We start from the raw sequence: 20,943 nt of genomic DNA on the forward strand, positions 1-20,943 counted from the left end.
AGATGTAGGGTCAGTGGGATTTCTTGCAGTGTACCGCCTTCACTTCAAAAGTTGTCCATAGGCTATCATGTTAAAAATATTCAGCGGTAGGTACGTGCTTCTTAGTAGATACCTCTGTATAGAATATTGTAATGAACCTTCCCTACTATACAGCGCAAAAAAACCCTCAAAAAACCTAAGATGCTGGCATAAATTATCACAACAAAGACCAAAAGGACAATCTGTTGGCCTTTGGTGACTGAATAAGGATCTATGGATATGTGTGATATATACCCTGGGAGTTTTGCCAACGTGCACTGCTAATATAGTGTGGCTACCCCCCAAACCTGCATGCATTCTATTCCCAAACAGACAACTATTCTTGGCTATTTGCACATATACATACTTTGTTAAAAATACAATGCACCACAATACAGACACGGACAAGATCGGTTTGGATTCTGGCAAGCTGAAAGGTGTATAGACACCTGTGTACAGGGACAGAGCGCACTGCAGGATCTGTGTGAATGAGATCAGGCAAGCTAAAACTTGTATAGGCAAACCACAGCAAAAAATATATATATATACAGTACAGACCAAAAGTTTGGCCACACCTTCTCATTTAAAGATTTTTCTGTATTTTCATGACTATGAAAATTGTACATTCACACTGAAGGCATCAAAACTATGAATTAACACATGTGGAATTATATACTTAACAAAAAAGTGTGAAACAACTGAAAATATGTCTTATATTCTAGGTTCTTCAAAGTAGCCACCTTTTGCTTTGATGACTGCTTTGCACACTCTTGGCATTCTCTTGATGAGCTTCAAGAGGTAGTCACCAGAAATGGTCTTCCAACAATCTTGAAGGAGTTCCCAGAGATGCTTAGCACTTGTTGGCCCTTTTGCCTTCACTCTGGGGTCCAGCTCGCCTCAAACCATCTCGATTGGGTTCAGGTCTGGCGTAGCACCCCATCACTCTCCTTCTTGGTCAAATAGCCCTTACACAGCCTGGAGGTGTGTTTGGGGTCATTGTCCTGTTGAAAAATAAATGATGGTCCAAGTAAACGCAAACCGGATGGAATAGCATGCCGCTGCGAGATGCTGTGGTAGCCATGCTAGTTCAGTATGCCTTCAATTTTGAATAAATCCCCAACAGTGTCACCAGCAAAGCACCCCCACACCATCACACCTCCTCCTCCATGCTTCACGGTGGGAACCAGGCATGTAGAGTCCATCCGTTCACCTTTTCTGCGTCGCACAAAGACACGGTGGTTGGAACCAAAGATCTCAAATTTGGACTCATCAGACCAAAGCACAGATTTCTACTGGTCTAATGTCCATTCCTTGTGTTTAGCCCAAACAAGTCTCTTCTGCTTGTTGCCTGTCCTTAGCAGTGGTTTCCTAGCAGCTATTTTACCATGAAGGCCTGCTGCACAAAGTCTCCTCTTAACAGTTGTTGAAGAGATGTCTGCTGCTAGAACTCTGTGTGACATTGACCTGGTCTCTAATCTGAGCTGCTGTTAACCTGCGATTTCTGAGGCTGGTGACTCGGATAAACTTATCCTCAGAAGCAGAGGTGACTCTTGGTCTTCCTTTCCTGGGGCGGTCCTCATGTGAGCCAGTTTCTTTGTAGCGCTTGATGGTTTTTGCAACTGCACTTGGGGACACTTTCAAAGTTTGCCCAATTTTTCGGACTGACTGACCTTCATTTCTTAAAGTAATGATGGCCACTCGTTTTTCTTTACTTGGCTGCTTTTTTCTTGCCATAATACAAATTCTAACAGTCTATTCAGTAGGACTATCAGCTGTGTATCCACCAGACTTCTGCACAACACAACTGATGGTCCCAACCCCATTTATAAGGCAAGAAATCCCACTTATTAAACCTGACAAGGCACACCTGTGAAGTGAAAACCATTTCCGGTGACTACCTCTTGAAGCTCATCAAGAGAATGCCAAGAGTGTGCAAAGCAGTCATCAAAGCAAAAGGTGGCTACTTTGAAGAACCTAGAATATAAGACATATTTTCAGTTGTTTCACACTTTTTGTTAAGTATATAATTCCACATGTGTTAATTCATAGTTTTGATGCCTTTAGTGTGAATGTACAATTTTCATAGTCATGAAAATGCAGAAAAATGTATAAATGAGAAGGTGTGCCCAAACTTTTGGTCTGTACTGTGTATGTATGTATGTATGTATGTATATGTGTGTGTGTGTGTGTATGTATGTGTATATATATATATATATATATATAATATTAAATAAATCAATCAAATATTGTGGTTGGGCATGAAATGCATAGCAATACTGGTGCAGATCGGTAAACCGCTCGGACCCTGATTCCTTAAGGCTAGCTTTTTGAATGTCAATCTTAATGAAAGAAGGGCTGTAGCAAGATGCGCCAAATCTATTAAAGAGATTTGTTCCCTTTCAGTTGTGTGTTTTTTTTTTTTTTTGTTTTTTTTTTAATTCCAGCTGCAACTTGTTATAAAACCGCAAACCGCGCTGTACTCTTCCTCCAATTGCGAGTCTGACGCTGCTCCCAGTGCCTGACATGGGATGACGTCAGCACTGCAGCCTGTCAATGCAGCAGGCAATCAGTGAGCTCTGCCAGTGTAGACAGCACACCCCCTTCAGAACCACTGAGATCACTGATTGGCTGTGACAACGTGACATCAGCACCGTAGCCAACGTTAAGCCCTTAAAACAGAGGAGGAGACTCGTCGGTGGACCTGGGGAAGGCGAGTACAGCTCGCTTTCTTTTATAACAAACTGTAGCCAGGCTAGCAATTTTAATTGAAAGGGAGCAACCCCTTTAAGACGCTTGCTCCTCTTTAATGAATTTGGTTCATCTTTCAATTGCCATGTGCCATCACCAGGAATGTATACTAGGCAGCCACCCTGACCAAACTTTGCCAAAAGATGGTGGTGTTGGACAGGACTTCCTTGAAATGCCAAGAGTTGTAACATTTTTTTCATGACTCGAAGTTGTGCAAAAATGTTGCAATATTTCTAGCTGTTCTCCACTAGAATGTATACTAGTGAATGGCGCAGGTCTTTGTCCATACATATAGGCGTGATGTACTAATATTTACATATTATATCATTTGCTGTTATGTAAATTTTGCAATATACTGCTTATTAAAGTTTTCAGCGGCTCTTGAAATATTAACACTTTTTACTGCTGGTTGCCCGCTAGACAGCAGACCGTGCTCAGATCTCGCAAGTTTTTTTTAAAATGAGCTTGTAAGCACTGCCTTTAAGCTGCAGAGGATGACTGGAATGTGCTTTTACCGCCTAATCCCAGCCAGCTGTAGGCCAGTGCTCACAAGCTAAATGGCAGCGGTGGTCGGTCTCTTAAGCATCAACATGTAAAAAGAAAAAAGGTGTTAATATGTAAAAATCTGCTGTAAATTTTAATAAGCAGTAAATGACCATATCCATCTATAAAGTCAGGAATAACCCTTTAATGGCTATAAATGTTATAAATTCTCTGACCGCATCCATACAGCTTACATAAGTTATCCTTGAGCTACTTGACAGCATAGCTAGTAGTAGTAGTCCTAGCAAATCCAATCTTCAACTGAGGCAAAAATATTGTTTGCCTTGGCCAGTGTTTTATCGGCACTTGGGGCATATGCCCTTCCAAAAACGTTTGCCATGTTATTTGATACAACTTTACTATATCAGATAAAGTGATAAGGGGGAATGAATTGGTAACAGGAAGTCTATAAACCATCCCTGCCCCCACCTTCACTGCTTTGTCATATTTTCACTTCTGAGAACATACACAGATATTCCCAAATGTGTGACTCATGCCGGCAGGTTTTCTCTTCTATGCCGGGGGCTTTAGGATCTGAGGATGTGCAGTGTTACACAATGTATTACTCCTATGACTCTTTCCTCTGTCTCTCATGATGACCTCACGGTGATTCTTTGGCAGAGTTCGCTGCCTGCTGATGTAAATAAGTGTTCATCCTTCACAACATTCACATCCTTATCTTCACAGCAACAGCGCTGTCTGTAACTAATAGTACAAACCTATGGGTATAAGCTGTATCATGCGCTGCCTAGCAACTCTTCCCTGGTTGCCAAGCAACCCTGTTCCTATGGAGAAAAAAAATGCACTACTCTGCGAAACCGCTGCTTTTAACTATTTCTGTCTCTAAATTATTCCATTTGGCATAATAGTGTTGGATAGTATTTCCTAACCATCTTTTTTTTAAACAACTTTCATGGTTATAAAATATTAATGTTGAAAAGATCAGAAGGCTTGTGGCCAAAATGATAACTTTTAAGCTGCAATTTTTGATGCAAAATTACAGTAATGTGTATATATACACTGCTAAAAAAAATAAAGGGAACACTCAAATAACACATCCTAGATCTGAATGAATGAAATATTCTCATTGAATACTTTGTTCTGTACAGAGTTGAATGTGCTAACAACAAAATCACACAAATAATCAATGGAAATCAAATTTATTAACCAATGGAGTCCTGGATTTGGAGTCACCCCCAAAATGAAAGTGGAAAAACACACTACAGACTGATCCAACTTTTGATGTAATGTCCTTAAAACAAGTCAAAATGAGGCTCAGTATTGTGTGTGGCCTCCACGTGCCTGTATGACCTCCCTACCATGCCTGGGCATGCTCCTGATGAGGTTGCGGATGGTCTCCTGTGGGATCTCCTCCCAGACCTGGACTAAAGCATCCGCCAACTCCTGGACAGTCTGTGGTGCAACGTGACGTTGGTGGATGGAGCGAGACATGATGTCCCAGATGTGCTCAATCGGATTCAGGTCTGGGGAACGGGCGGGCCAGTCCATGGCTTCAATGCCTTCATCTTTCAGGAATTGCTGACACACTCCAGCCACATGAGGTCTGGCATTGTCCTGCATTAGGAGGAACCCAGGACCAACCGCACCAACATATGGTCTCACAAGGGATCTGAGGATCTCATCTTTGTATCTAATGGTAGTCAGGCTACCTCTGGCGAGCACATGGAGGGCTGTGCGGCCCTCCAAAGAAATGCCACCCCACACCATTACTGACCCACTGCCAAACCGGTCATGCTGAAGTATGTTGCGGGCAGCAGATCGCTCTCCACGGCGTCTCCAGACTCTGTCACGTCTGTCACATGTGCTCAGTGTGAACCTGCTTTCATCTGTGAAGAGCACAGGGCGCCAGTGGCGACTTTGCCAATCCTGGTGTTCTGTGGCAAATGCCAAGCGTCCTGCACGGTGTTGGGCTGTGAGCACAACCCCCATCTGTGGACGTCGGGCCCTCATACCAACCTCATGGAGTCGGTTTCTAACCGTTTGTGCAGACACATGCACATTTGTGGCCTGCTGGAGGTCATTTTGCAGGGCTCTGGCAGTGCTCCTCCTGTTCCTCCTTGCACAAAGGCGGAGGTAGCGGTCCTGCTGCTGGGTTGTTGCCCTCCTATGGCCCCATCCACGTCTCCTGGTGTACTGGCCTATCTCCTGGTAGCGCCTCCAGCCTCTGGACACTACGCTGACAGACACAGCAAACCTTCTTGCCACAGCTCACATTGATGTGCCATCCTGGATGAGCTGCACTACCTGAGCAACTTCTGTGGCTTGTATAGTCCATCTCATGCTACCACGAGTGTGAAAGCACAACCAACATTCAAAAGTGACCAAAACATCAGCCAGAAAGCATTGGTACTGAGATGTGGTCTGTGGTCCCCACCTGCAGAACCACTCCTTTATTGAGGGTGTCTTGATAATTGCCAATAATTTCCATCTATTGTCTATTCCATTTGCACAACAGCATGTGAAATTGATTGTCAATCAGTGTTGCTTCCTAAGTGGACAGTTTGATTTCACAGAAGTTTGATTTACTTGGAGTTATATTCTGATATCCTGTTGCTTTAAGTGTTCCCTTTATTTTTTTGAGCAGTGTATATTGCAATTTAAAGCCTAGTGCGTTTCTTTAAGCCTCTTCTGGATTACACACGACTTGACAAATATTACTGTAACTAAATACAGGGAATATCTGCTCCAATAAGTAATATTACGTCTGCCTTCCAGTGCCCGGGATACTTACAATTTAGTACCCACAATTCTATTACACAAAGCAACCCTGTATTCTTGCTATGTATGCACTACATAAGTACGGTATATGCCCTTACATTAGGAAAAACCTGTCACATCCATCTTGGCACCCAATCTGCGCCATCTGTCATGTACAGGGAAGGAAATATTTTTGTTTCACATTAATAAAGGCCCCATACCTATAATTGGCAAACTTTTCTTGTGCCATCTGTAAATATCTAGTTCAGAGTCCGCTAGGTGCTCCAGCTCTAGGAAGAGTCTGGTATATTTTTTTTTAGCTATAGACAAAGTATATTTACATTGAGGTCCAAAATCTTATTGAACTCCTATTTTCTCAAGGCATGAAAAATGGTTCTTCTGGCAAGGTCCCCCAAATCTGAAATAAAAGGAAGTGACTTTATAAATGGTCTATTCCGAAACGAGTTTTAGGTCCACAGGTAGTGTAGAGGCACTTGTGTATTCATGGTAACAGACTACAAACAAACCCTGTGTAGTCTGCTCCGGCAGCCATGCTCCCTTCCATCTGCCTTCTGCTTCTTAGTTGCCAACAAAACATTTAGTAGGTTAGTGAGACAGCAGATGGATTAATATATGGCAGGTCCACACCATGCAGTATTTTATAGTCTGTTACTATGGTTATAAGGATCAACCTAAGAGCTGTAGGCTTAGACAATTGGCTTTTTAATTAATGCTGTATTATAGTTCAAGCCATCTGTACCAATCATAATTTACATCTTGTGTCTTGACTGTTCACCCCAACACCATTATAAAATTACTTCTCTGAAGCAAAAAAAAACACTTTTTATATGAATTTCTACAAAAGTGAAGTGTTTATCTCCAGAAGGAAATATGTTAATGACCTATAATAAAGGAGCATTAATGGTAAAAATCCCAAATTGCAAAACATTAATATTTGACTCTCCTCCTGTAGATTAAAGACCTGCAACTGGTACTATCTGATGCCAACGAGACCATACAGGGGCTGCAGGAACAGCTGTCACAGGAAAGGCAATTACGGAAAGAAGATGAGGATGTCTTCAACCAGAAGATTGCACAGGTCAATGTCTACTGAGCTCAGTCATCATTTCATCAAGTTAAAATATAAAATTGCCCTTTGCATACATGGGTCATTTAGCGAAGATCACAATTCTTTCAGTAGAGAGTTAACACATTAATGGCAAATTTCTGTGACTTATTTTTTATATAAGATATATTATAAAAATCATTGACATTAGCTATTAGTGAGTGAACTCTGCTGAAAGACTTGTGATCTTGTATATACTCCGTGTCTCCCAACTCCTAAGTTTTTACGAATTTGCCCCAAGTTAAGAGTCCTTCCTCTGCCAGGGCCTACCAGTCAGATAACTAGTGTCCGTGCAGACTAATTCACATGTTACTTTATTACCGTTTTGTGGCCATTCAGACAGCCATGATATCGTACTATATTTCCATCTTCTAATGAGGATATGTAGTTTTTCTATGTCTTGAACAGGTTTTTTCTTAAACATTCCTGAATTGACCTTGCCTATACACATAGTAATTTTCTCTCCTTTTTGCAAATCCTTTGTGCAGCTGAAGGAGGATCACCAGAAGTTGCTTTTGAGACGGGAATTTGAGCTTCAGAGTTTGGGCCTCCAGAGAAGGTTGGAGCAGAAGTTCTGGAGCCAGGAGAAGAATGTTCTGGTGCAAGAGATGCAGCAGTTTAAGCAGAGCTTCTACCTGACCTTCATGAAGCTCAAGTGGTTCCTTCAGCGCTGGCGGAAAGGCAAGATCCTCCAGAATGATGGAGAAGATTTTCTGGAGGTTAGTATAAATTGTCCTCTGGAAATATATGTAGTCCACTGACACTTTCGTTACTCTTTCAGAAACCCTGCACATGCAGTTGAGAAAATCACACATTTGTATAGGAAGAATTTTCTTATGCAAAGTGTACAAAATTATTGCATTTCTGTTGTAAATTACGTGCCTGGGGACAAATTTTTGGTGCATTATCAACTTAAATGCAACTCTTAAAGGTAGGTTCACACAGCACAAATACTCTGGGGGGGAAAAAAAAAAAACTGCATTTGTCTGGAATCCCCAATGGTTCTGCAGTTAAAACTGACACTGGTCGAAAAGAGGATTGGCCTCATTCAGTGGGACTAATCCATATGCTGCTACCGGTAGTTGTTTTAAGGTGCATTCATATCACTCTTTCAAGCCACATTAAGAAAAATGTTAGCGATGTCTGCACAAAAAACTTATGAAAATCTTATGTGAACCAAAGCTAAGGCTTGATGCACTATGTTTAGCATGTACAATAGGAAAGCTCATGCATCATACATTAGCTGTAACCTGTCAGAGGCCCAAGGACCTTCAACTAATAACTATATATATCTGATGGGTCAGCTCCATTCAGATCAGATTTGTTTTAAATGTATTATATGTATGTCTATAGAATTTCTTTTAAATCTGATCTGAGCGGAGCTGCCCCATCACCAGCACTGATCTTTCATTACAGAAGTCGGTGTCTCTAATTGTTCTTCAGCCTCAGCCAGTTAATTGGCTTTCTTATGAGTCTTCCAAGAATTATAAAGCTAATGGGTATTGTCATGCTAAGTAGCGGGGTAATCACAACATGCCACCCTGATACCAGTTGATGCGTGTGCAGCGGATAATCTTGTGTACTGTACTGACAAAGCCGAGGGTAGGGGTTAGAGAAACAAAGTCTCACAAAATGTTAGGTGCAAATTAAAGGTGCCAACGGGTTTATGCTTATTAATTAAGATGTGGTAATCGAATACCCAAGCTGTTTCATGTATTGTTGAACGTAGTGGGGGTGGGGGAGGATACTTGTCACATGACTGATCACAAAACTCTGTCTTTCTTCTGCCCAGTCACTGCGATCTATATATAAACCAGACTTCATTGGGCGCATGAGGCTTTTCCAGCGCTCGGTGGGGAGCTGCTGCTCAGGATGGCACTGCTGCCTCGGGCGTTGTTTCCTGGCTGTGATAGCAGCTGTTATGGATGAATCTCTGCGTGTGACTAAACCTATATTCTAGCCGAGCTTCACCACCAGGCAGGAGAGCCAGGAATATTTTAGACTAATGTGGATTACATTGACGGTGCAGGACCAATCTGATTATCCGATGCTCAGAATTACAGGAAGGCAGCAGATGCCGTTTTAAACAGTCATGCAGACAAATGATATGGTGACTGGGTTAAAGGGTCAGTGTTACTGAAGATCTGCCACGGTGAAGAGACTTACTTAAGTGATTGTCAGGTCAACTTTGCTGAGATGCAATGAATTCTTAATAGGGGGTTTGTTCAGCGGGTTCCAGGGTTAACATCCCTTTTCTGTGTGATGTTTGTATGTGCGGAAGTACTTAAAATTACCATTAGTCCCTATTGTCGGGTAATATGTATTAGATGGTAAATTTAATGAGATATCGCTTTTAAAATTATATTTCTTCATTTAAAATACATTTCATTAATTTGAATAGCGCTTCCCTGAGTCCATTCGCTATCCTGAGATGCCTGTTTTAGTAAATTCCTTTCCTAATTTCTGAAGAAACTATACCAGACTATCTTTTCTTTAGAACTTTGCGATGTGATGTGCTGCTCCTCGGTTATTCCTCCTGGAAGTGTAAACATAGATTCGCAAATGGGCCTGAACATTCCCCTTGTTAAAAGGGCGTGTGATTACGAGTCTTTTGATTGGATATTCTTGCAGCCCAGGGACGCACCCCATTATTAGGGGCACGTTTAATCAGACCTCTTGGAATGGTGTGACTACACTAATAGAGGAATGGCACAATTCAGAGTTCTGACAAAAGTTGCTCCAGCGTTGTGATTTCAAAATGAATAAAAGTATATAATAAACCACACCAGTCAGGAGAGTTTTTTTTTAAATAAAGTGCAAATTTTGTGTTTTAAAATAAGAATGGTATGAACCTTTATTGCTCACTATAGGGCATACTCTTGTGTGTACAGTTGTAATGGCACAGATGCATGGAACTTTTTGATAACTTACTTAAAAAAAAAAAAAACTTTTTTTGTGTGAGAAGTTCCATTGTATTGAAAAGTGTAGTTGATTTATCACTTCACTACGGTTATGGTGTACAGGCTGTATGGCATACTTTTTATTAAAGTCTATGGGTGCATTAGTGTGTACTCCAAGAAGTGATTTCTAATAATGTGTATATACCTAACGTGCGTCACAGCTCTGTTCACATCAAATCTAAGTGACGGAATTGCCATTTAGAGTCTGGAAGCCTTTGCCCACATGTCCTTTGGGGCTTGTCTTGGTGGTCAGACTCATTTACTGCTGTAATGTGGTTAAAAGTCAGGAAATATGCTGCACAGCCGAATAGAATTTGTGACCACCTAATTCAAATGGGTCAGTCTGAAACTGGTACGGATTCTGGAAAATGCTTTATAATGAAAACTGCTGTGTCCTATAAGACAACATCCTGTCACCTCCACATCGTATCAACCATGTTGTGGCATTTTCGCATGGGGTGGTAAAGGTGCGAGACAGAGCTCATTGCCCTGGCATTATTACCCTATTTAATACGTGCCAGTGTAGATTGAGACTCATTTTCATTTTTTTTTTCTATTATTTTCACCTTTTAGGTAAATAGTGTAAAAGAACTGTACATGCTGATTGAGGAGGAAGAATTAAATCTCCCATCCTGTGATGGAGAAACATGGCCGCAGAATATGGTAAATATGAAGACATTTTTTCTTTTTAATGTGCACTTGACCTCCCAGGCATTGTGCATAATTTCCTTAATGCTATTAACCTCTATAAATTTGGAACAATGCTGGGAAAAGGTTGCAATTAGTGTTATTATGATGACATTTTTAATCACCATCTTTATGTACGAGTGAGAAACTGTGGAACCACAACTAGAAGGACCATGGATGATCTTGGTCCACCATAAAGGTGCAAGCTTGCCAGTTTGCACGGGCTCCTTATCTGACCAGTGGACCTTATTTTGCTTTTGTAGACCATGGAGTCCATGAAAACCCTTTCTGATGTAAAGAAGATCCTGAAAGACCTGTGCAATGAATTGCAGGAAGAGAGAAGAGGAATGAATGAGCTTCAGCAGCAATTTGCTAGAGCAAAAGCAGCCTGGGAGATGGAGAGAACTGAACACAAGGTTGGTTTCTGATAACGCTGGTGTGTGGATAGTTTGTATTTCTAAGTTTGCCTGTGTTTTTTAAGCTGTATATATAAAGGATTTATGGTCCGCTTACCCCGGTGCACTTCTTATGATCAGCAATGGGCAATGTATGTGTGCACAGCTTGCTCATACATGTTGCCGCTTTCCTTCTCATCCACCTTCCTCTCCTCACTGTGGGATGTTGAGGAGCATTTCCTTGTCATTGTCTTAACCTGTTCCTTTGGCTTTCACAACACACCTGTCCTTCCTGTCTGTGCTAAATCTCCTGCCATCGCCACCTTCGTGTCCCTTTTGGTGTTACCTTTTACCACAGCTTCCTGACTGCATTACCGATGCATTGTTCCTCTGCCAGCTATCCTAAAATCACTGATTTGCAGTTCTTCAGACCACAGCTTCTCATTCTAAAATAGCTGCTTCCTCTAAAAAACTGAAAGCAAAACTAAGTTATATCCTATAATCAGATGTTTTCATCTGACAGCCACTGTAGGGAAGGCTTGGTGGCTTACTTATCTACTGCTTCCGCTTAAGATGCAACTGCCTGTCTCCTTAGCTAGAGCAAATATATACATTAATACTGTACATGTCAGAGCTATGGTCCTTGGTGAATCGGACGTTTTAGGTGTGGGCCGCTACACATAGATATTTTTTTTCTTTTTTTATAGTGTGATTGTCCTGATTCTTTTGCAGATATCACAGGCCATCAGCCATAACCCCAATCTTGAAATTGTTGTCACAGAATAGAAAGAAGGGTCAGTTTTCTTATTGCCGTTTGTCTGTTGTTGCATTTCAGCTACATTCACTTAAAGGTAATATGTCACAAGGTCTTTTGCATTATTCCAGTGATGTCACTTACTGGCCTGTGTTGTATTATTTTTTATTACTTTTCTCTGCTGCAGATCTGGCAGTTCTCTGAATGCTGAGCTCTGTATAACCCCGCCCACACCACTGATTGGCAGCTTTCTGTGTACACTGTGCATAGGCAGAAGCTGCCAATCAGTGGTGGGGGTATGGTTGGACTATCTGACAGCGGATTTACTACTCCTTTAGTGATAATTTCCTTCTGATAAAGCAGTGACTTTATAAAAACTACAGCAAGCAGCCCAGTAAGTGATTGCTGGAATCAGTCTGTCTCTACATTATTCTGCACTCAGAGTAGGTGGCAAAAACCTATTGACAGATTCCCTTTAAATGAGAATGAGCTGCAATACCAGACCCAACCTCTGGACAAGAGGTGCTGTTTTTTTTAGAAGTAAAAATACTATTTTCTTTCTTATCTTGGACCACCGCTATCAACGTCTAAAAGCCCCTACACGTGGCTTTTATGGATAGCTTGTTGTTCACCTAATGCATTTGCAAGTAACGTGCCTTCTCTAATATATTGATATGCTGACAATGATATAAACTCTCCGCCACTTGTACAGTCACAACACCTAAACTTGGATATTTAACACTTACATTTTCTCACCCTGGCATGCTTTTTAATTTTCATTTAAAAAACTTAGATTTCTTAAAATCTAAGGTGGTCTTAGCAAAAGTACCCTTATGTATTGCTGATGTCCAGCAATGTATACCTATGTGAAGGTTTTACAAGGAGAACCGCTTGTGAGCAGCAGCTCCCTATATTAATAATACATGTATGGCTGCTGGCTGTGATGCTTACATGCCAGCTATGTAGTAACTGCCCGATCCACTGAATGAGTGAGTAGAAGGCCATTACTTTGTTAGTTGACCTATGTACTGGACTATTCTGGTATGTGTAGTGCGCTCACCCCAGTGAGTGTTCGTCACGGACAAAAGCTCTGTCATGGATGTGTGAAAGAGTTTGGAAATGTGATAGTCATTCCAGAAGTAGGAGAGGCCGGAAATGTGATCACGGCCTTTCAAGAGAAGTAATTAGGAAAACGATAGCTATTCATGAAGTGGGATAGACTCTGTGCATGATGGATTTTATGGGGGTGACTGAACTCAGTTGCCCACCATAGCTATGTAAACTTTCAGCAGTACCCTATTTATTCTATAGTTGTTTGTTTTTCTTCGATACAGTTACATATAATGTATCGCATTGAAATAAGTGGTATGGTGCCCATAACAAGTGTATAATATTTGCCTAGCAATCACCATGTATTACTATAATCAATAAGCAATAAAATGTAAAGTTCTGTTCATAACATGGCTGAGCCTCCTGTTAGTCATATTTGTATTGATTAATCACAATGTACGTGTGTGTGTGTGTGTGTGTATATTATATTATATTATTTTTTTTTTTTTCCTCAATGACCCACTATAAATAAAAGCATAGTCTACAGTTGCAGTTAGATATACCGAAATATAACCGACTGTTAAAGAGCAAAAAGATACTAAGGCCTCTGTTCACAAGACAGAGGCTTTGTATCACTTCAGAGCCTTAGGAGCATCAGGCGTTTTTAAACAAGCTGCTCTACAAACCCAGTTCCACAAAAGTTGTGATCTTGTGTAAAATATAAAGAAGACAAGAATTCAATGACTTGGCAATATCTGATTAGCTATACTTTATTCATAGCAGAAGATGAATGTCTGACATATTTTTCTGTTTCATTAAAAAAAAATGTCATTTAGCAATTGATGACGGCAACACATCTCAAAATAGTTGGAATTGAGTTAACAAAAGACTATAAAAGTAAGTGGTACTAATGAAAAACTGCTGGAGGGTCAATTTTCCACTAAGTCACATGATTATGTTTAAAAAGGGAATGTTAGAGAGGCAGAGTCTCTCCAAAGCAAATATGGTCAGAGGTTCGCCAATCTGTGATCAACTACGTCTATAAAAATAGTGAAAAAAATTCAGAAAAATGTTCCTCAGTGTAAAATTGCACTTTGAATATCCCACCATCTACAGTACATAATATCTAAAGATTCAGAGATTTTGGAGAAATCCATGTGCACAAAGGAGAAGGCTGACTGTCCATATTGGATACTTGTCCGCTACAGGCCCTCTGGTGGCAATGTATTGAAAACAGACATTACTCAGTCGTACTAATCACTGCATGGGCTCAGAAATAGTTCCATAAATCATTGTCTGTGAACACAGTTCACCTTGTAATTCACAAATGCAAGTAAGCTCTACAATGCTAACAAGAACCTATATAATAAACATAATCCAGAAATGCTGCCATCTTCTGTCGACCAAAGCTCATCTAAAAGGGACTGATACAAAGTGGAAAACTGTTCTGTGATCAGATGAATCAAAATCTGAAATTCTTTATGGAAACAGCTGACTCAAGACTAGCGGGACCATCTAGCTTATCAGTGCAGTTCAAAAGCCTGCATCTCTGGTTTGGGGGTGTATTAGTGCTTATGGCAAGGGCAGCTTTCTCTATCAATGCTGAGCATTATATAGAGATTTAGAACAACATATCCTCCTATCCAGATAACAGCTATTTCAGGGAAGGCCTTACATGCTTCAGCAAGACCATGCTAAACCACATACTGCATCCATCACAACAGCAATGTTCCGCAGAAGAATAGTTCATGTAATGAACCGGCCCTCTGCAGTCCAGACCTTTCACCAATAGAAAACATTTGGTGCATTATGAAACGAAACATCTTGCAAAGACCCAGGAGTGTGGAGCAGTGACAATTCTGCATCAGACAAGAATGGGACAACCGTCCTTTCAAAAACTCCACCACTTGGTCACCTCACTGCCAGACGTTTGCAGACTATTGTAAGAAGAGGGGATGTTACACAGTGGTGGACACTGCTCTGTCCTAACATTTTTGATGTGTGTTGCTGCCATCAATTTCTAAATGAGTTAAGTTTTTCAAATGAAATGGAATAATGTCTGACTTTCACCTTCTGATCTGTGTTCCTTGTTCTGTTGCGAATAAAACATGACTAGAAGAGAATTCCAAATCATTGCATTCTTATTTTCTTTACATTGTTCATAGCGTGCCCACTTTTTTTTTTTTAATTAGGCTGCGTGTCCACTATGCGTTTTCCAAGCATTTTTGCCACAGAATTTCCACAGCAAAAACGCTTGGTAATACGTGTCCCATGGTCCCCAATGATAATCCGCATGTGCTGTGCACATGCTGTTGAAATTTCCGCTGCGGATTATCATTGCTGAAAAATATGCAGCATGTCCATTAATTTTGCGGACACGCAGCATAATTGCTGCCATTGACTTGCATTGAATCGCTTAATATCCGCATGACTACATGTGCACATGCGGATATTAAGCGATTCAATGCGCGGATGGTACCTGGGTCTGGGAAGAGGAGACTCTCATTCAGACCTGGGTACCATGGTACCTGTTAAAAAATAAATAAATAAATAAACATATACTCACCTTCCGATGTCCCCCGGTCTCCTGTATGATGCGTCCTGGCTCCCCGACGGCTCGCGATGGTCTAAAAAGGACCTTCCATGACGTCATTTAGTCATGTGACAGGTCACGCGACCACTGACGTTGGCGGTCGTGTGACCTGTCACATTACCAAATGACGTCATGAAAGGTCCTTTCACACCACCGCGAGCCGTGCAAGAGACCGGACACTGAGGAGAAAAGACCGGGGGCCATCAGAAGGTGAGTATAATGTTTTTCTCCAATAACCCCCCACGACAGCACCAAAGGAGGATGTCACCCCACCCTAATAGGGACAGGAAACACAAAGAGGTCAAATAGCCCCTCCCTCCAGTGTTTTTTCCTGTCCCTATTGGGATGAAGAGGTCATCCATGGTGCTCTGTTTCGGCGGCAGACACCCAGCATACCTTTAAGCCAGGCAGCTGGGACCGGGCAGTTTTCCTCCTCCTCCCCTTATGCTGCTCCCATCTCCTCCGGGACTCGGGACCTCCTTCCCCACCGAGTCCGCGCCTGCGGGTAAGGCCCGGTGGGTGTCGGGCTGGAGGCCTCCTCGAGCTCTCCAGCCCAGCTCCTCCCCCCTCTCAAGGCGGCCTCCGGCGGTCTCCATAGTGGAGAGACGCGCGCTGGATCCTGGAAGTGACGCTTACCGCTGATGACGTCCCTTCCGGTGTGCGTTCCACCCTGGAACGCAGTAACCTGAAAACGGACGGAAAGTGACGTGGGACGCCGAAACAGGGTCACTTCCGGTCCTTTTAGGGACATCCTCTGCACACACAAAAAAAAAAGTAATATAAATAATCAAATAATCCCGCAGGTGATCGCAGGTGTTCCTGCTTCACCAATTGGACCAAGGGGGAGGAGCCTCCCCCCCCCAGGGAAAGAGGGAGAGCGCTGAGTCCAGTTGCCTATATAAGAGCCCTGGACAGAAGACATCTAAGGTAGGACCTAATCCGTTTTTGTATTTTTATACACTGGATGGTCAGGAATCTATCTTCTCCATGTCTGCGGAGCCCAGCGCAATTCCAGTCCCAGTAAGTCTGGCACTAGGGGTCCTTTCCTAGGTGCAGGTTAGAATTGATACATTAATTACCCTTCTCTCTCTTTTTTAGGGGGACAAGGATCCTGCACCAGGAAATAAATCTAGCCGGAAGTGTGCTATATGTTCAAAAAAACTATCTCTTCAAACAAAAAATATTTATGCCAGAAATGCACGGAGAAAATTATTAGGGATGAGCAGCCGTCCCTCATAGACGAGATCAAGGGGATAGTCCACTTTTCCCGATCCACTTCTGATTCGCCTCCAAAGGCTAAAAAGAGATTTCCCTGGAAGAAAAAAGAGACTCTGACTCCCAGGATGAAATATCCCTTCCAGAAGATTTTATAGAGGAAGGTGAACTTAGCCCAGCAGAGGAAGGTCTGGGAAATAAGAAATATTATTATTTCTCAATGGAATTTATGGAAGATCTCACAGCAGTAAGAAGAACGATGGAAGTGGAAGAAGAGAAGCCCACTAGATCAGTCCAGGTAGAGATGTTCGGTGGTCTCCGCTCAAAGAAAAAGATGGTGTTCCCGATACATAAAAACATTCAGGATCTAATCCTGGACGAATGGGAAAATCCTGAAAGACGACTGAATACACCAGCAGAATTGAAGGACAGGTTTCCGGTAGATGAAGAAACCTCAACATGTTGGACCGAGATACCGAAGGTCGATATTCAAGTGGCAAGAGTCACTAAAAAGACAGTATTGCCATTCGAGGATTCGTCGCAACTAAAGGATCCTCTGGACCGCAAGATGGACAGCCTTCTCAGAAAATTCTGGGAAACATCAGCAGTACTTTTGAACCCAAACTTACTCTCTATGTGTGTTGCACGATCCATGTCAAGATGGCTCAACCAGCTTGAAGAGCATCTGGCTATGGGCACATCCAGAGAGGAGATACAAGCTTCCTTACCTTTACTGCAGAAGGCCACTGACTTTCTGGCGGATGCTTCAGCAGAATCTGTGAGGGTAACCGCCAGGGCAGCAGTCCTACCGAACTCCACAAGGCGAGCATTATGGCTGAAATCGTGGAACGGTGATGTGGCATCTAACATAAAACTTTGTTCCATTCCCTTCAGGGGAGAATATATGTTTGGCCAGGCCCTCGACGACCTCCTGGAGAAGGTGACTGATGAAAAGAAATCCCTGCCTGAACCCAGACACTACAGGAAGACCCCCTTTAGCCCCCCTCAGGAACAGAATCCCCAGTACAAGGGGAAAGGGAAGTCCGGTCGATGGAGCTACCCCAAAGGGGGGAAAGATAGGAATATTTTTTTCCCAAAAGGACAGCGACAACAGAAGCGGTGACGCCAGAGCAGTAGGGGGACGAATCAAAAACAATTCCAGAGGGGGTGAAGATCGAATTCTCCTCATATCCACTAAAGAAAGTGAGAATAACCCATCTAGCCTCCCCGAGATTAAAAACCGCTCTGATGTCCGGCCTAAGAAACCTGTTTATCATTGGGGGCTATTTCACCGGTCCCAAAAACAGAAAGACAAACTGGCCACTATTCACGCCTGTTTATGATAAGAAAACCAAACGGCACTTACAGAATAATAATAAATACATCATCTACCGAAGATTCAACATGGAGTCCATCAGATCAGCAGTTCCCTTGATAGGACAAGGATATGTAATGGCAACCATAGACTTACAGGATGCATACTACCATGTCCCTATACATCCAACATAACGGAAATTTCTAAGGTTTGCGGTGGTTCAAGAGGATCAAACGTTACATTTTCAATTCAACGTATTGCCGTTCGGAATATCCTCAGCACCAAGAATATTTACCAAAATTATGTCAGAGGTAGTGGCTTCTATAGGAAAGGAGAAAATCTGCATCATTCCCTACCTCGATGACTTCTTGCTAGTAAGTCCCTCGGTGGCATCACTCCAGGAAGATCTGCAAAGAACAATCTTAATCGTGACCACCCTAGGGTGGTTGATAAATCATCAAAAATCAGACCTGGTCCCTGCCACAGAAAAAACGTTCCTGGGTGTTCTATTAGACTCTGCCAGACAAACCTCCTTCTTACCAAAGCACAAGCAGATACTTTTGAGATCCAAGATATCGAAGCTGAAGACCCTGAACAAGGTGTCCCTAAGATTTGCCATGTCAGCCCTCTGCTCCATGACAGCCTGCATCCAATCAGTAGCCTGGGCTCAAGCTCACAACAGGGTATTGCAAACCCATATTCTCGCACAGTGGGATGGATCCCCAGACTCCCTCAATAAGAAGATCCCGATCCCTCATTATGTGAAAACATCCCTGTCATGGTGGCTCAGCCCAAGAAACCTAAGAACAGGGGTTCCATGGTCTCAGTCCCCTCTGATAACAGTCACGGTATACGCCAGCAAGACGGGATGGGGAGCCTTCGTCGCCCAAATCCCCTTCCAGGGGGTCTGGACAGAAGAGATCAGCAGGAGATCCTCCAACTTCCGCGAATTAAAGGCAGTGGAGGAGGCACTCAAAACATCGGCTCCAATCATTGCGGGCAAACACGTAAAAGTCTATTCAGACAACATGACTACCGTAGCTCACCTGTCCCATCAAGGGAGTACAAGGTACGAGAATCTAAAAAGTATCTCAGCAAGAATATTCTTCTGGGCGGAAAGTCATCTTCGTTCCTTATCAGATCTGCACATAAAAGGCTCAGACAACATCCAGGCCGATTTTCTGAGCAGAAGGAATATCCAACCCGGGGAATGGGAACTGGACTCAGACATTTTCCACATGCTGACCAGACAATGGGGTCATCCGGAGGTGGACCTCTTTGCAAGATGCCAAAACACCAAGGCCGAAAAATACGTCTCCCTAGATCCGGTCGACGTATGCCTGGGGATAGATGCATTCGCTCACCCGTGGCGTTTCCATCTAGCTTACGCTTTTCCCCCAATTCCATTGCTACCCAGGAACTTACAGAAAGTAAGGACCGAGGAGGTCAAGGTAATCTTGATAGCCCCACTTTGGCCCAAAAGGAGCTGGTTCTGTGCACTAAACAGTCTAAGCATAGAAGGCCCCCTCATTCTACCAGCAATCAAAAACCTTCTCCATCAGGGTCCACTACTCCATCCAGATGAAGAGAACCTTCATCTAGCGGCCTGGCTTCTGAGTTCACAATCCTAAAAGCCAAAGGGCTCTCAGACCGAGTAATTCATACCCTACAAAGAAGTAGGAAACAAATAACAAACTCCATATACAGCAAGATATGGAAGACCTTCCTAATATATGGTATAAACCAAATATGCCAGATCTTCGGCATCCTGACATGACCCAGATCTTGGATTTTCTACAGGAGGGGCTGGAAAAAGGCCTTAGGCCCAGCACCCTCAAGGTACAGATCGCAGCACTGAGTGCCTATTTCAACCAAAGCCTAGCCGAACATCGATGGGTAAAAAGGTTCATGACAGCAGCTACTCGTCTGCGTCCCAGAATAATCAACCACGTTCCCTCCTGGGATCTTAATATCGTCCTTAAAGGTCTGACACTACCACCTTTTAAACCTTTGGCCTCAATAGAGCTGGATAAGTTAGCCTGGAAAACCACTTTTGTAGTAGCAATTACGACTGCCAGGAGAGTGGGAGAAATCCAGGCCTTCTCAGTGAATGACCCGTATTTGAGAATCCTGGATGACAGGATTATTCTACAACTGGACCCATCTTTCTTCCCAAAAGTGGTCTCAGACTTTCATAGATCACAGGAGATAATTCTGCCCTCCTTCTGTCAGAACCCAAAAAATAAAAGAGAAGAAGAATTCCATTCTTTGGACGTAAGAGGGGTCATTCTTCACTACCTCCAAAAGACAGAGGCCTGGAGGAAGGATCAGAACCTCTTCATTCACCCATCTGGTCAAAACAGAGGAAAGAAAGTCTCAAAAGTTACCATCGCCACTTGGATCAAGAATGCAATTTTGGAGTCATATCAGATCCAGGATATCTCACCACCAGAAAAGCTGAAAGCACACTCTACTAGAGCCATGTCCGTCTCCTGGGCAGAGAAGGCTAACACTTCCCTCGAGCAGATATGTAGAGCAGCTACATGGTCCTTGGTCCATACCTTCACCAAACATTACAAACTTAATTTAATGTCCATTAAGGACTTGGCCTTTGGGCGGAAAGTGCTTCAGGCCATTGTCCCTCCCTGAGCATGAGTATTTGGTACTCCTCCTTTGGTGCTGTTGTGGGGGGTTATTGGAAAAAATAGAATTAGACTTACCGGTAATTCGGCTTTTAATAACCTTCCACGACAGCACTGTTAATTCCCTCCCTGGCTTGGTTAGAAAATCATTTAATTTGAATAAGAATAAATATAATTTG

General features: G+C 42.6%; 1 protein-coding gene across 4 annotated transcripts in view; it reads left to right on the forward strand.

Moving 5' to 3' along the window:
- MTCL2 (microtubule crosslinking factor 2) overlaps positions 1-20,943 on the forward strand; it is a 94,330-nt gene that overhangs the window by 49,813 nt on the left and 23,574 nt on the right. For all 4 annotated transcript variants that reach the window (XM_073683678.1, XM_073683679.1, XM_073683681.1 and 1 more), the window contains 4 exons: positions 7,001-7,126; positions 7,642-7,872; positions 10,687-10,776; positions 11,064-11,216. In XM_073683678.1, the coding sequence (XP_073539779.1) occupies positions 7,001-7,126; positions 7,642-7,872; positions 10,687-10,776; positions 11,064-11,216 (600 nt within the window). The remainder of the gene's footprint in view (positions 1-7,000; positions 7,127-7,641; positions 7,873-10,686; positions 10,777-11,063; positions 11,217-20,943) is intronic.

The sequence above is a fragment of the Phyllobates terribilis genome, unplaced genomic scaffold, assembly GCF_046119375.1.
Source record: "Phyllobates terribilis strain yellow unplaced genomic scaffold, ASM4611937v1 Scaffold_5__5_contigs__length_657084704, whole genome shotgun sequence".
Taxonomy (NCBI): domain Eukaryota; kingdom Metazoa; phylum Chordata; class Amphibia; order Anura; family Dendrobatidae; genus Phyllobates; species Phyllobates terribilis.